This window comes from Notolepis coatsorum (genome assembly GCF_963971535.1).
Source record: "Notolepis coatsorum genome assembly, chromosome: 3".
Lineage (NCBI taxonomy): Eukaryota > Metazoa > Chordata > Actinopteri > Aulopiformes > Paralepididae > Notolepis > Notolepis coatsorum.
In genome coordinates this window covers 86147858-86159970 of record NC_140167.1, presented here as the reverse complement: position 1 = coordinate 86159970, position 12113 = coordinate 86147858, and the positions used below count along the sequence as shown (strand labels likewise).

Below are 12113 nucleotides of genomic sequence, written 5' to 3'. Positions count from 1 at the left end.
TAAATCGCCATCTTGGGGCTCGGGAGGATAGTATACCAAATGTACCTTTAAGGAGTAAATAACAGTGATCTGATAGTGCGTTGGGTATCATTTCCACTTCATAATTATCAAATAGTCTCTGTGATGCAAAGACATAATCTATTCTGGATAGTGTCTTATGTCTCGCAGATCGACAAGAGTACTTTCGGGTCGTGGGATTAAGTAACCGCCATAAGTCCTTTACACCTGTAATCTTTGACCAATCCTTTAATGCCTTCGATGAATTCTTTTGTTCGCTGGAAAAGGCGAGGTAAGATTTGTCTATCCTTGGGTTCCAGATGGCATTAAAATCCGCTCCTATTATAAATGAGTAATCGGGAATGTCTAACATTGCATTGGTTAGTGTAGTGAAGAAATCTTCTTCGTACAAATTTGGGGCGTATACCGCTATCAACGCTATTTTCCTGTTCTTATGTTCAATCTTAGCTATAGTTATCCGACCTTCTACATCAGACCATACTCCCTTTAGTACAATATTCAACTTACGTTTAACGACTATTGCTACACCCCGAGTTCTCGTACCAATAGAGGAGTGACTGATATTATGGTATATGTTGTCCGCTAATTTACCTATGTCTTTCCCTAGAATGTGTGTTTCGCTTAGCAGAGCAATGTCCACATGTTCTTTTTTCATCAGTGTGAGCACGCTTTTGCGTTTGAGTTGGTTATTTATTCCCCCGGTGTTCCATATCATTATATTCAAACTAGCCATAGTCTATACATGTTGCATTGTAATTTTTGGTAATGCTTCTAGAGTGCGAGGCAATAATAGATATACATCCCACTAGTGAGGTCCCGTTGAGAGCCGAGCTTAAAAACATACATATATACAAATAAAAATCCCCTACCCTTCCCTCCCACCGAGAGTCGTACAGGATTGTGTTCCATGAACACAACCTTTGCGTATGACTCTCTCCCTTGCACCACCGGATATCCCAGAATGATCCAATTATCCTTAACATTCCTATGTATACCATAGGATCTAACACTCTAAATTCTACCATAAGTAGAATGTCGACTGTGGCTTGGCCACTTACCCATAAAAAATAAATAAATAAAAATTTAAATGAGATAAACTAAAAATAAAGACCAAAAATAAGCTTCAATTGTCATGCCCTAATCACTACATTTTATATGAACTTGTAATTTATAGTAATTTATAGTAACCCATGAATAATATGAAGGTATTGAACTGAAGAGAGAGCCTCAATAAATCAGAGAGAGCGGATGAAAAAGAAAAAAAAAAACAAGTAAAAGGAAGAGAACATTAACTTAGATCTTAAAAGAGCATTGCTATGCTTAAACATCTAAAGTATTAATTGGAGAAGTAGTGAAATTATTTCCCATTAATAAAAAACAGTTTTTAAATACGTATATGCAGCATTTCCCCTGACCGGGGTGGGCGATGATCGTTGTGTAGAGTGTTCTTCAGCCGGCCGGCTATGATGGCTCTGTGGTTCTGCATCTAGATAGCTGTTGATTATTCCCCCGAGGGGCTTCTGGTAGGTGAATGACCACGTATTGCTGATATTCCAGAATGCTCCATATATCAAAGAATGCTTCGATGTTCTAGATTATTCCAATATTTCATTTTTACATTGTCTGAATGTTCCAGTATGTTCTGGAGTGTTCCAATCTTAAATCCAATATGTCCGCAATAATATAAACACGTCGGGGAAAGCATTCAAAAACTCTGAGCACGTAGGTCTCTCTGTCCCAAATCCTCGGTTATTAAAGGTTGTACTATATGGTGACCTTGCATAACTGAGATTTAAAAGGCCATTTATACACTATTCTGCGTTTTGTTCAGACAGGAATTTGGCTGCATCTTCAGGCGAGTTGAGGAGAACCTTTGCTCCTTGTTTGTCGACGACGCGAAGTATTGCAGGGTATATTAGTAGGGGTCTGTATTTCCCCAGGTATAGTTGAGACATCACCGTCTTGAACTTGGCACGCAGTTCCACTACATCACGACAATAATCTTCAAAGCAGTGTATTGGTACCTCCATGTATTTCAGATTGCCTTTCATCCTGCGAGTTTCACGCATAATCATTTCTTTTATTCTGACTTGGCGCAGTATAACTAATATCACTCTGGGCTTAGCGTTATTGCCAATGGAGCGGGGACCCAATCTGAAGCACTGATCCACCTCCGGTATTTTAGGAAGGATTCCTGTTCCCAAGATTTTCTGTAATTCTGTGGCAAACTCTTCAGGGTTTTCACATCTCACTGATTCGTCCAGACCGACAATACGAATATTCAGCTTGCGTTTTTGATATTCCATCTCGAATATTTTGGCTTTCTGTTCTTTATTGATTCGCGTGAGCTCCAACGTTATTTCGCTGAGCTCCGTCTTGATTTCATTGTAGTTCCCCTTCATCTCAGCAGTTAGGTTAACTTTGTTAGCCTCTACTTCATTGTAGATGCGAGTGAAATTGATTTCGTGTGCTTCCACTACTTTCTCCAGAGCCTCGGTGCGTTTATTCTGTGCGTCGGCGTCCGCTCTCAGCGCATCAATTTTGCCTTCAATAGATTCTTTAATAGCATCTACTTTTTGAGTTATTATCTTCTCCGACAGTTGTGATTGGTGGATCATTTCCTTCATTATTGTCTTCCCCATTTCCTCCATTTTCCGGATGATATGTTCGGTATCTGCGGAGGTGTTTGATGGGGATGAACTTGAAGCGGCTGCTGTCAAGTCAATATTTCCTGCTGTCCGCTGTACGAATCCTGGGTCCCGCGGCGGGACCTCTTCGACTGGTTTTGGTTTCGCTGGGTCTTTCTTTGGTGACATCTCGATTATTTTGGTCAATATAGTTAGTTGATAGTCTCAGTTGATATATGCGTCAAGTTTTAAACGCATTAATGGTTTAAAAATATGTTTTAAAAACGAAAAAAAAAATAACGGGTGAGCAGCTGTGTCACATGCGACCTACTCCATTCTAACGCTAAACCGGAACATCGAGAGGTTTTGTTTCAGAATTTTATCATCAATTACTAACGTCCTCGTATGAAACCCTCCAACTTGACTCTGTCTGGAGGAGGGATATACCAGACCTGGAAAAGGACTTTGATTGGCAAGGAGCCTGGGCAAATGTCCGACTTACATCAAGGAACCCGGATCATCAACAAATCAATCTTAACTATATTCACAGGACATACTTGACTCCTATAAGACTGTGCCGAATGGGGCTCAAACAAGATTCCAAATGCACCCAATGTACAAATGGGGACGAAGGGACATTTATGCACATGTATTGGGACTGCTCACCAGTTAAGGCATTCTGGAAAGATGTGACCCAACAAATATCAAAACTCGTATCTTGGAATATACCTGTACACCCCTCGGTATTGCTGTTGAATGATGTTTTTGAGTTTGCAGTGAATCCACAGCTAAAGAGATTGGTTTTATCGGGTATCACAGTAGCCAAAAAGCTGATCGCATCACGCTGGTTTCAACCGGAAAAAATGTGCCGTAAAGTTTGGTTTCTTACATATCTCGATGTAATTTACCATGAAATATCTACAGCAAGAATTCTGGGTCTCAATGAATCCAAAATGTCAATGTGGTTAGAAGTGGTGGAGAGAATAAAAGCTAGCTTATAATGGTAGTGTCTGGTTAGGTGCGAGGGATAGTGGAGGTACTTCTCAAGGTGGGGTCCGGGAGGGGGGGGTTCGAGCTGAGCATATGTGTGTAGGGTTTTTTTTTTTTAGATAACAGGTATTATGGGTATATCTTATATAAAACAACTAACCAAAAGGTGATCTCATTGGATGTGCCCTGACAATTAATGCTTGTATATCTTATTGTGTGTCATGTTTGTTTATATGTTTGTATAAAAAATAATAAAAAAATAAAATACAAAAAAAAAAAGAATACTTTTATAGAAAATGCTTCTTACTGTTACGCTCCAGAGACTGTGCAAGACACGATAAGTATGAAATAAAATAACATAGTAAAATTAGAAGTAAAAAAAATGAGGTCACAGTGTTCAGTTTAGACATATGTACAATGTTCGATGCAGAATAGACGTACTGAGTTACCATATAATATACAATACTGTGCAGTGTACTAATATACAATACTATATAGTGCAAGGCAGAAATGGGATGAGGTGCAATTTAGGTACAATTTACAGTAGGTGTACGAGTTGTAGTGCAAATCCTTTATCAATAAATATAAAGTGTAAAGTGTGTTTGTGTGATCTAAAGTGTGTAGAGTGGGTGCTGCAGTGTGTTGTTTGTTTGAGTGAGTGTGTGCGTGTGGGTGTGTGTGCTGTGTGCATTTGATGGTTGTTGCATAGTGTTTATTGTTCGTTTAGCAGCCTGATGGCCTGGGGATAGAAGCTTCTTCTGAGTCTTTCTGTGCTCGCCTTGAGACTCCGGTATCGCTTGCCTGACCGCAGCAGTTCAAAGAGGCAGTTGTTCGGGTGGCTCGAGTCCTTAATAATTCTCTTAGCCTTCCCCTAGCACCGCTTGTTGTAAATGTTCTGGAGGGTGGGAAGCCCCCCTCCAATTGTGCGTTCGGCTGAACGTGTCACTCTTTGTAGTCTGCTACGGTCTTGTGCAGTGCTATTCCCAAACCAGGAGGTGATGTTGCCGGTCAGGATGCTCTCTATTGTACATGAGTAGAAGTTCCTAAGGATCTTCTGACTGACTTGGAACTTCCTTAGGCGCCTGAGGAAGTAGAGGCGTTGTCGTGCCTTCTTCACAACACTGTCAATGTGTGTGGTCCATGTCAAGTCCTCTGATATGTGGGCTCCGAGGTACTTGAAACTGTTCACTCTCTCAACCGGTGCCCCGTCGATGCTGAGGGGGCTGTAGTCCTTGACCCCCGACCTCCTGAAGTCCACAATCATCTCTTTTGTTTTGCTGACGTTCAGGGAGAGGCAGTTCTCCTGACACCACTGTGACAGGTTCTCTACCTCTTCCAGGTAGGCCCTTTCGTCGTTGGCAGAGATCAGGCCCACCACCACTGTGTCATCAGCAAATTTGATGATGGTGTTGTTGTTCCGCTGTGCTACGCAGTCATGTGTGTACAGGGAGTAGAGGAGGGGGCTCAGAACACAGCCCTGGGGGGCCCCTATGTTGAGCGTGATGGATGAGGAGGTGCAGTTGCCTGCTCTTACCACCTGGGGTCTGCCCGTCAGGAAGTCCAAGACCCACTGGCAGAGGTCATAGTTCAAGCCCAGGTCCCTGAGCTTGGCTATGAGTTTGGAGGGGACTATGGTATTGAATGCTGAGCTGTAGTCGATGAACAGCATTCTCACATAGTTCCCCTGCCTCTTGTCCAGGTGTGATGCTGCTGTGTGCAGCACATGGGCTATGGCGTCCTCCGTGGACCTGTTGGGGCGATATGCAAATTGCAGAGGGTCCAGGTTGATGGGGAGGGAGGAACAGATGTAGCCCTTCACTAGCTTCTCAAAGCACTTCATGGCTATGGAGGTGAGGGCTACAGGGCGGTAGTCGTTGAGGCAAGCGGGCGTAGATTTTTTGGGTACAGGGATGATGGTGGACTTCTTCAGACAGGTGGGGATGACAGCCTGTTCCAAGGACAGGTTGAAGATGTCAGTGAATACCGGGGCCAGTTGGTCGGCACAGACTTTTAGGATGCGGCCGGGGATGCCGTCCGGTCCTGCTGCCTTCCTGATATTCACTTTTTTAAAGATCCGTCTCACCTCATGCTCTGTTACCCTGAACACTGAGTCTCCATCAGCAGACCCCCCCCCCCCCCCCCATTTCCGTGGTTTGTAGGCTGGTGTTGTTATTCACAGCCTCAAACCTTGCTTAGAAGGAATTGAGATCATTTGCTAAGGAGATGTCACTGTTCAGTTTGAGGGGGGTGCCTTTGTAATCTGTCATTGTTCTGAGGCCCTGCCACATGCCTCTAGAGTCAGCCTGTTCAAACTGAAGTTCAACTTTATCCCTGTAACGCCGTTTTGCCTCTATTACTGCTCTCCTGACGTTGTATCTTGCCATCTTGTGTTCTTCCATGTTGCCTGTCACCAGCCCGGTGTTGTATGCTGATGTGCGCACTTTCAGAGCCTCACGGACGGATTTGTCTACCCAGGGCTTTTGATTTGGGTAGATTTTAATTGTGGTGGAGGGGATTGTTTCTTCTACCTGAGTACAGACATAGTCAAGCACCGTTTCAGTGTATTCGTTAATATTGGCTGTGTTATCACGGAATACACTCCAGCTTGGAGTGACTCCTCTGACGTCACGGTCCAACGCTTAACCTCTCGCGAGACCACCGGCGTTCGCTTGAGACTTTGTTTGTACTTTGGCAAAAGAAAGATGGCGGCGTGATCGGACTTCCCGAATGGACTAAGAGCCTGTGACTTATACCCATTCTTAAATTGCGAGTATACATGGTCTAATATGTTCTCGCCTCTGGTGGGACAGGTCACATGCTGATAGAAATTCGGCAACACCTTTTTAAGACGCGCGCTGTTGAAATCGCCCAGAACCAAAATAGCAGCGTCTACGTTAGCTGTCTGTTGTTTGTTTACCTCGTCGTGTAGCTTCGAGAGTGCGGCCCCAGTGCTTGCTTGTGGTGGGATGTATACTCCGATCATGATGATGGACGTTAACTCCCTCGGGAGAAAGAAGGGTCGGCATTTGATGGTGATAAACTCCAGGTCTGGGGAGCAGTGGTTAGACAATTCCTTTGCGTTGCCTATATCGCACCACTCCTTGTTTACCATGAAAGCTATGCCGCCTCCTCTCGTCTTTAGTGATTCTTCTGCCGTTCGGTCCTTACGGAGGACGAAGAAGTGATCTGCCGGTTCTATTGCATGGTTTGGGACGTCCGGACTCAGCCAAGTCTCGGTGAAACAGAGGACGTTGCAGTCCCGAATGTCCCTCTGGAATTGTATCCGTGCTCTGATGTCGTCCAGTTTGTTTCCTATTGATTGCACATTGGCCAACAATATGCTGGGCAATGTGGTTCTGTGTCGCTTGGATCTCAGTCTGTTTCGGACGCCGGCTCTTCTACCTCGTCGTCGCGCCTTTTCCTTGCTTCGGCCGCAACAAAGGATCTCCGCTGGCCATTGTTGTTGTTCAGCAATCCGATCCAGAGAGTAATCCAGTCGGTAAGTTTTCCTTAAACCAATGTCAATGAGTGACTGACGGTCATACACATATAATGCACCAACAGTTGGTGCAAATAAAACTCTTAAAACTATAAAAATTAACAAAAGTAAGCACAGTCTCGACGGAGCTAACAGAAAGGCGGCCGGTCGGAGCAGCGCCATACTGTAACTCCTGACAAACAAGACATGTCCAGTTACTGTTCTAAGATTTTAAATGAATGTAGCGCTGAATTATTGTGACTTACAATGAGGGGCGACAGTGGCTCGGTAGGTAGAGCAGTCGTCTGGTTATCCGAAAGTTCCCGGTTCGATTCCCGCTCCTCCCGGGCAGCGTGTCGAGGTGTCCTTGAGCAAGACACCCGATGAGCAGGTTGGCACCTTGCACGGTCGCCTCCGCAGATAAAAGCTGCTATATAAATGCAGCCATTTACCATTTAATGAAATATAGACAAACCAGACATGGCCTACCTCCTCAAACTATTTACATTTACAATAACACGAAGGAGCCTCATGAAGGAGCCTCACGAAGGAGCCTTATGAAGGAGCCTCATGAAGGAGTCTCATGCAGGAGCCCCATGAAGGAGCCCCATGAAGGAGCCTCATGAAGGAGCCCCATGAAGGAGCCTCATGAAGGAGCCCCATGAAGGAGCCCCATGAAGGAGCCCCATGAAGGAGCCTCATAAAGGAGCCCCATGAAGGAGCCCCATGAAGGAGCCCCATGAAGGAGCCCCATGAAGGAGCCCCATGAAGGAGCCCCATGAAGGAGCCTCAGGAAGGAGCCCCATGAAGGAGCCCCATGAAGGAGCCTCATGAAGGAGCCCCATGAAGGAGCCCCATGAAGGAGCCCCATGAAGGAGCCCCATGAAGGAGCCTCAGGAAGGAGCCCCATGAAGGAGCCCCATGAAGGAGCCCCACGAAGGAGCCTCATGAAGGAGCCCCATGAAGGAGCCCCATGAAGGAGCCCCATGAAGGAGCCTCAGGAAGGAGCCCCATGAAGGAGCCCCATGAAGGAGCCCCATGAAGGAGCCCCATGAAGGAGCCCCACGAAGGAGCCTCATGAAGGAGCCCCATGAAGGAGCCTCATGAAGGAGCCTCATGAAGGAGCCTCAGGAAGGAGCCCCATGAAGGAGCCCCATGAAGGAGCCTCATGAAGGAGCCTCATGAAGGAGCCCCATGAAGGAGCCTCACGAAGGAGCCCCATGAAGGAGCCCCATGAAGGAGCCTCATGAAGGAGCCTCATGAAGGAGCCTCATGAAGGAGCCTCATGAAGGAGCCCCACGAAGGAGCCCCATGAAGGAGCCTCATGAAGGAGCCCCATGAAGGAGCCTCATGAAGGAGCCTCATGAAGGAGCCCCATGAAGGAGCCTCATGAAGGAGCCTCATGAAGGAGCCCCACGAAGGAGCCCCATGAAGGAGCCTCATGAAGGAGCCTCATGAAGGAGCCCCATGAAGGAGCCTCATGAAGGAGCCTCACGAAGGAGCCTCATGAAGGAGCCTCATGAAGGAGCCTCATGAAGGAACCCCATGAAGGAGCCTCATGAAGGAGCCTCATGAAGGAGCCCCATGAAGGAGCCCCATGAAGGAGCCTCATGAAGGAGCCCCATGAAGGAGCCTCATGAAGGAGCCCCATGAAGGAGCCCCATGAAGGAGCCCCACGAAGGAGCCCCACGAAGGAGCCTCATGAAGTAGCCCCATGAAGGAGCCTCAGGAAGGAGCCCCACGAAGGAGCCTCATGAAGGAGCCTCACGAAGGAGCCCCACGAAGGAGCCCCACGAAGGAGCCCCACGAAGGAGCCCCACGAAGGAGCCTCATGAAGGAGCCTCATGAAGGAGCCTCATGAAGGAGCCCCACGAAGGAGCCCCACGAAGGAGCCTCATGAAGGAGCCCCATGAAGGAGCCTCAGGAAGGAGCCTCAGGAAGGAGCCTCAGGAAGGAGCCTCAGGAAGGAGCCCCATGAAGGAGCCCCATGAAGGAGCCCCATGAAGGAGCCTCATGAAGGAGCCTCATGAAGGAGCCTCAGGAAGGAGCCCCATGAAGGAGCCCCATGAAGGAGCCTCATGAAGGAGCCTCATGAAGGAGCCCCATGAAGGAGCCTCACGAAGGAGCCTCATGAAGGAGCCTCATGAAGGAGCCTCATGAAGGAGCCTCATGAAGGAGCCCCACGAAGGAGCCCCATGAAGGAGCCTCATGAAGGAGCCCCATGAAGGAGCCTCATGAAGGAGCCTCATGAAGGAGCCCCATGAAGGAGCCTCATGAAGGAGCCTCATGAAGGAGCCCCACGAAGGAGCCCCATGAAGGAGCCTCATGAAGGAGCCTCATGAAGGTGCCTCATGAAGGAGCCCCACGAAGGAGCCCCACGAAGGAGCCTCATGAAGGAGCCCCATGAAGGAGCCTCAGGAAGGAGCCTCAGGTAGGAGCCTCAGGAAGGAGCCTCAGGAAGGAGCCCCATGAAGGAGCCCCATGAAGGAGCCCCATGAAGGAGCCTCATGAAGGAGCCTCATGAAGGAGCCCCATGAAGGAGCCTCATGAAGGAGCCCCATGAAGGAGCCCCACGAAGGAGCCTCATGAAGGAGCCTCAGGAAGGAGCCTCAGGAAGGAGCCTCAGGAAGGAGCCTCATGAAGGAGCCTCATGAAGGAGCCTCATGAAGGAGCCCCATGAAGGAGCCTCAGGAAGGAGCCTCAGGAAGGAGCCCCACGAAGGAGCCCCACGAAGGAGCCTCATGAAGGAGCCTCATGAAGGAGCCTCACGAAGGAGCCTCACGAAGGAGCCTCATGAAGGAGCCCCATGAAGGAGCCTCATGAAGGAGCCCCATGAAGGAGCCCCACGAAGGAGCCTCATGAAGTAGCCTCATGAAGGAGCCTCTCCTTCACAAACACGCTCAGTGGACGTGTTCGGACGTGCTCGCGTGTCCAGTGTGATCACATTGAAGCTGCTGAAGCGGCTGCCTGCTGAAGCAGTTACACTGAACATCGCTGTCCCTATTATTCATTTAGACCCTCAATTATGGAGAAAATAGGGTCCATGTTTAAAAATAGCGTAATTCCCCTTCATAAGGTATGGGTTAGTATTAGTGACATGTAGTTGTTATGGTGCTCTCTCTCTCTCACTCTCACTCTCTCACTCTCACTCTCTCTCTCTCACTCTCACTCTCTCACTCTCACTCTCTCTCTCACACACTCTCTCTCTCACTCTCTCTCACACACTCTCACTCTCTCACACACTCACTCTCTCTCACTCTCTCTCTCTCACTCTCTCTCCCTCTCACTCTCTCTCACACACTCTCTCTCTCACTCTCTCTCTCACACTCTCTCACACACTCTCACTCTCTCTCACACACTATCTCTCTCTCACTCTCTCACTCTCACACTCTCACTCTCACTCTCACACTCTCTCTCACACTCTCTCTCTCTCTCACACTCTCTCACACACTCTCACTCTCACTCTCTCTCACACACTCTCACACTCTCTCCATACCATCTGGACTATGTTGCCTATACTCAACCTATACCATATGAACTCTATCCATGATGTAACACTGTGTATGATTCAATACAATAACACTGTGTATACATGTACATGTTAAACCACTGGCCAGTATGGTTTATTACCATAGTGTATTCATACTTGTACCACTGTATATAATAATACTGTACATACATTAGTTTAGCATACTTACTATACTGCTACTTTGCACTCTGACAATACGTTTAATCTAATCTACCTAATGAGAACAGTGGGCGGTGCCGTCATCGTTGAGTGAGTGCTGTGTGCATGTTTATTGTGTATCTCTGGGGACATGGGAATAACATGTATGTGTTATTTGTCGACGATACCCGCTATGTGGGTCAGATCGCGTCTGTGTATCTATGTTTTTATATGCATTTGTGTTTTTGTGCGTGTGTGTGTGGTTTGGATGCATCTCGCGTGTGCAATGCATGCACGTGTGAGAGAGAGAGAGAGAGAGAGAGAGGTTACGATAGGGAGAGAGAAAGACATAGAGAGACAGATAGAGAGACCAAGATAGAGAGAGGGAGAGAGAGATAGATAGATAGGTAGGTAGATGGGTGGGGACAAATTGAGAAAGAGAGACAGACAGACAGACAGGCACACAGAGAGAGAGAGAGAGAGAGAGAGAGAGAGAGAGAGAGAGAGAGAGAGAGAGAGAGAGAGAGAGAGAGAGAGAGAGAGAGGGTTACTAGTATATGGTTCTCCAGGGCTCCACACCGTCAGGAGAGCCAAGCCTTGGGCCATGTGACTCCACAGAGAGTCTCAGGGATTGGCTGAGCCCAGCTGTGACCTCAGCAGGCTGCCTCCTCCCCCTCCCCTCCCCTCCCCTCCCTCTTCTCTCCCCACCTCCCTCTCTCTCTCTCTCTCCCTCCCTCCCTCCCTCTCTTTTTTCCCCTCTCCAAACGGCTCTTTTCTCCTCCTGCTCGCAGCATCCTGTGGTGGTAGTGTAGGAGACAGAGCAGCAGCGGCAGCATCCATGACCCCCCCCTCCTCCTCCTCCTCCTCCTCCGCCGCCTCTTGTCGTGCGCTCTCTCTTAGCCTCGTCTCGCTGCATGGACCCCGGCTGACCGGCCACGTCGGTCCGGGAGGGTGTCGTCTCTGTCGGCCGGGCCGTTAGCCCTATCTATAGCGTTGTTCCGCCCGCGTCGCGTCAACACTGCCGCCGTGTTGTGTGTCTCAGGTCGGGGAGCGCCCCACTCATCATCCACACTTCTGCTTCCCTTCCAGGCTCCTTGGAGATAGAGGAATGCAAATCTGCAACCATGATGGAAGGTAAGACGGCATCCTTGCTTTTTACGTATGGCACCTCCTCTGTGCGTGCGTGCGTGTATGTGTGTGTGTGTGTGTGCGTATGTGCGTGCGTGTGTGTGTATTTGGCAGCTTCAAATGTCATAAGCTGCCCTGCTATTTTGAGTGCACGCATTCCAGTGACTTGCATGTCGCTGTGAGGGAAGGGCCGGTGCTGAGCGTC

The 12113-nt window shown here is 48.2% G+C and overlaps 1 protein-coding gene across 1 annotated transcript in view; it reads left to right on the top strand.

The window, feature by feature from the left end:
• Positions 1 to 12113, top strand: part of LOC311225890 (uncharacterized protein) — a 381841-nt gene that overhangs the window by 115459 nt on the left and 254269 nt on the right. Inside the window, exon 4 of the mRNA XM_084311282.1 lies at positions 11870 to 11914. Within this exon, the coding sequence (XP_084167408.1) occupies positions 11870 to 11914 (45 nt within the window). The remainder of the gene's footprint in view (positions 1 to 11869; positions 11915 to 12113) is intronic.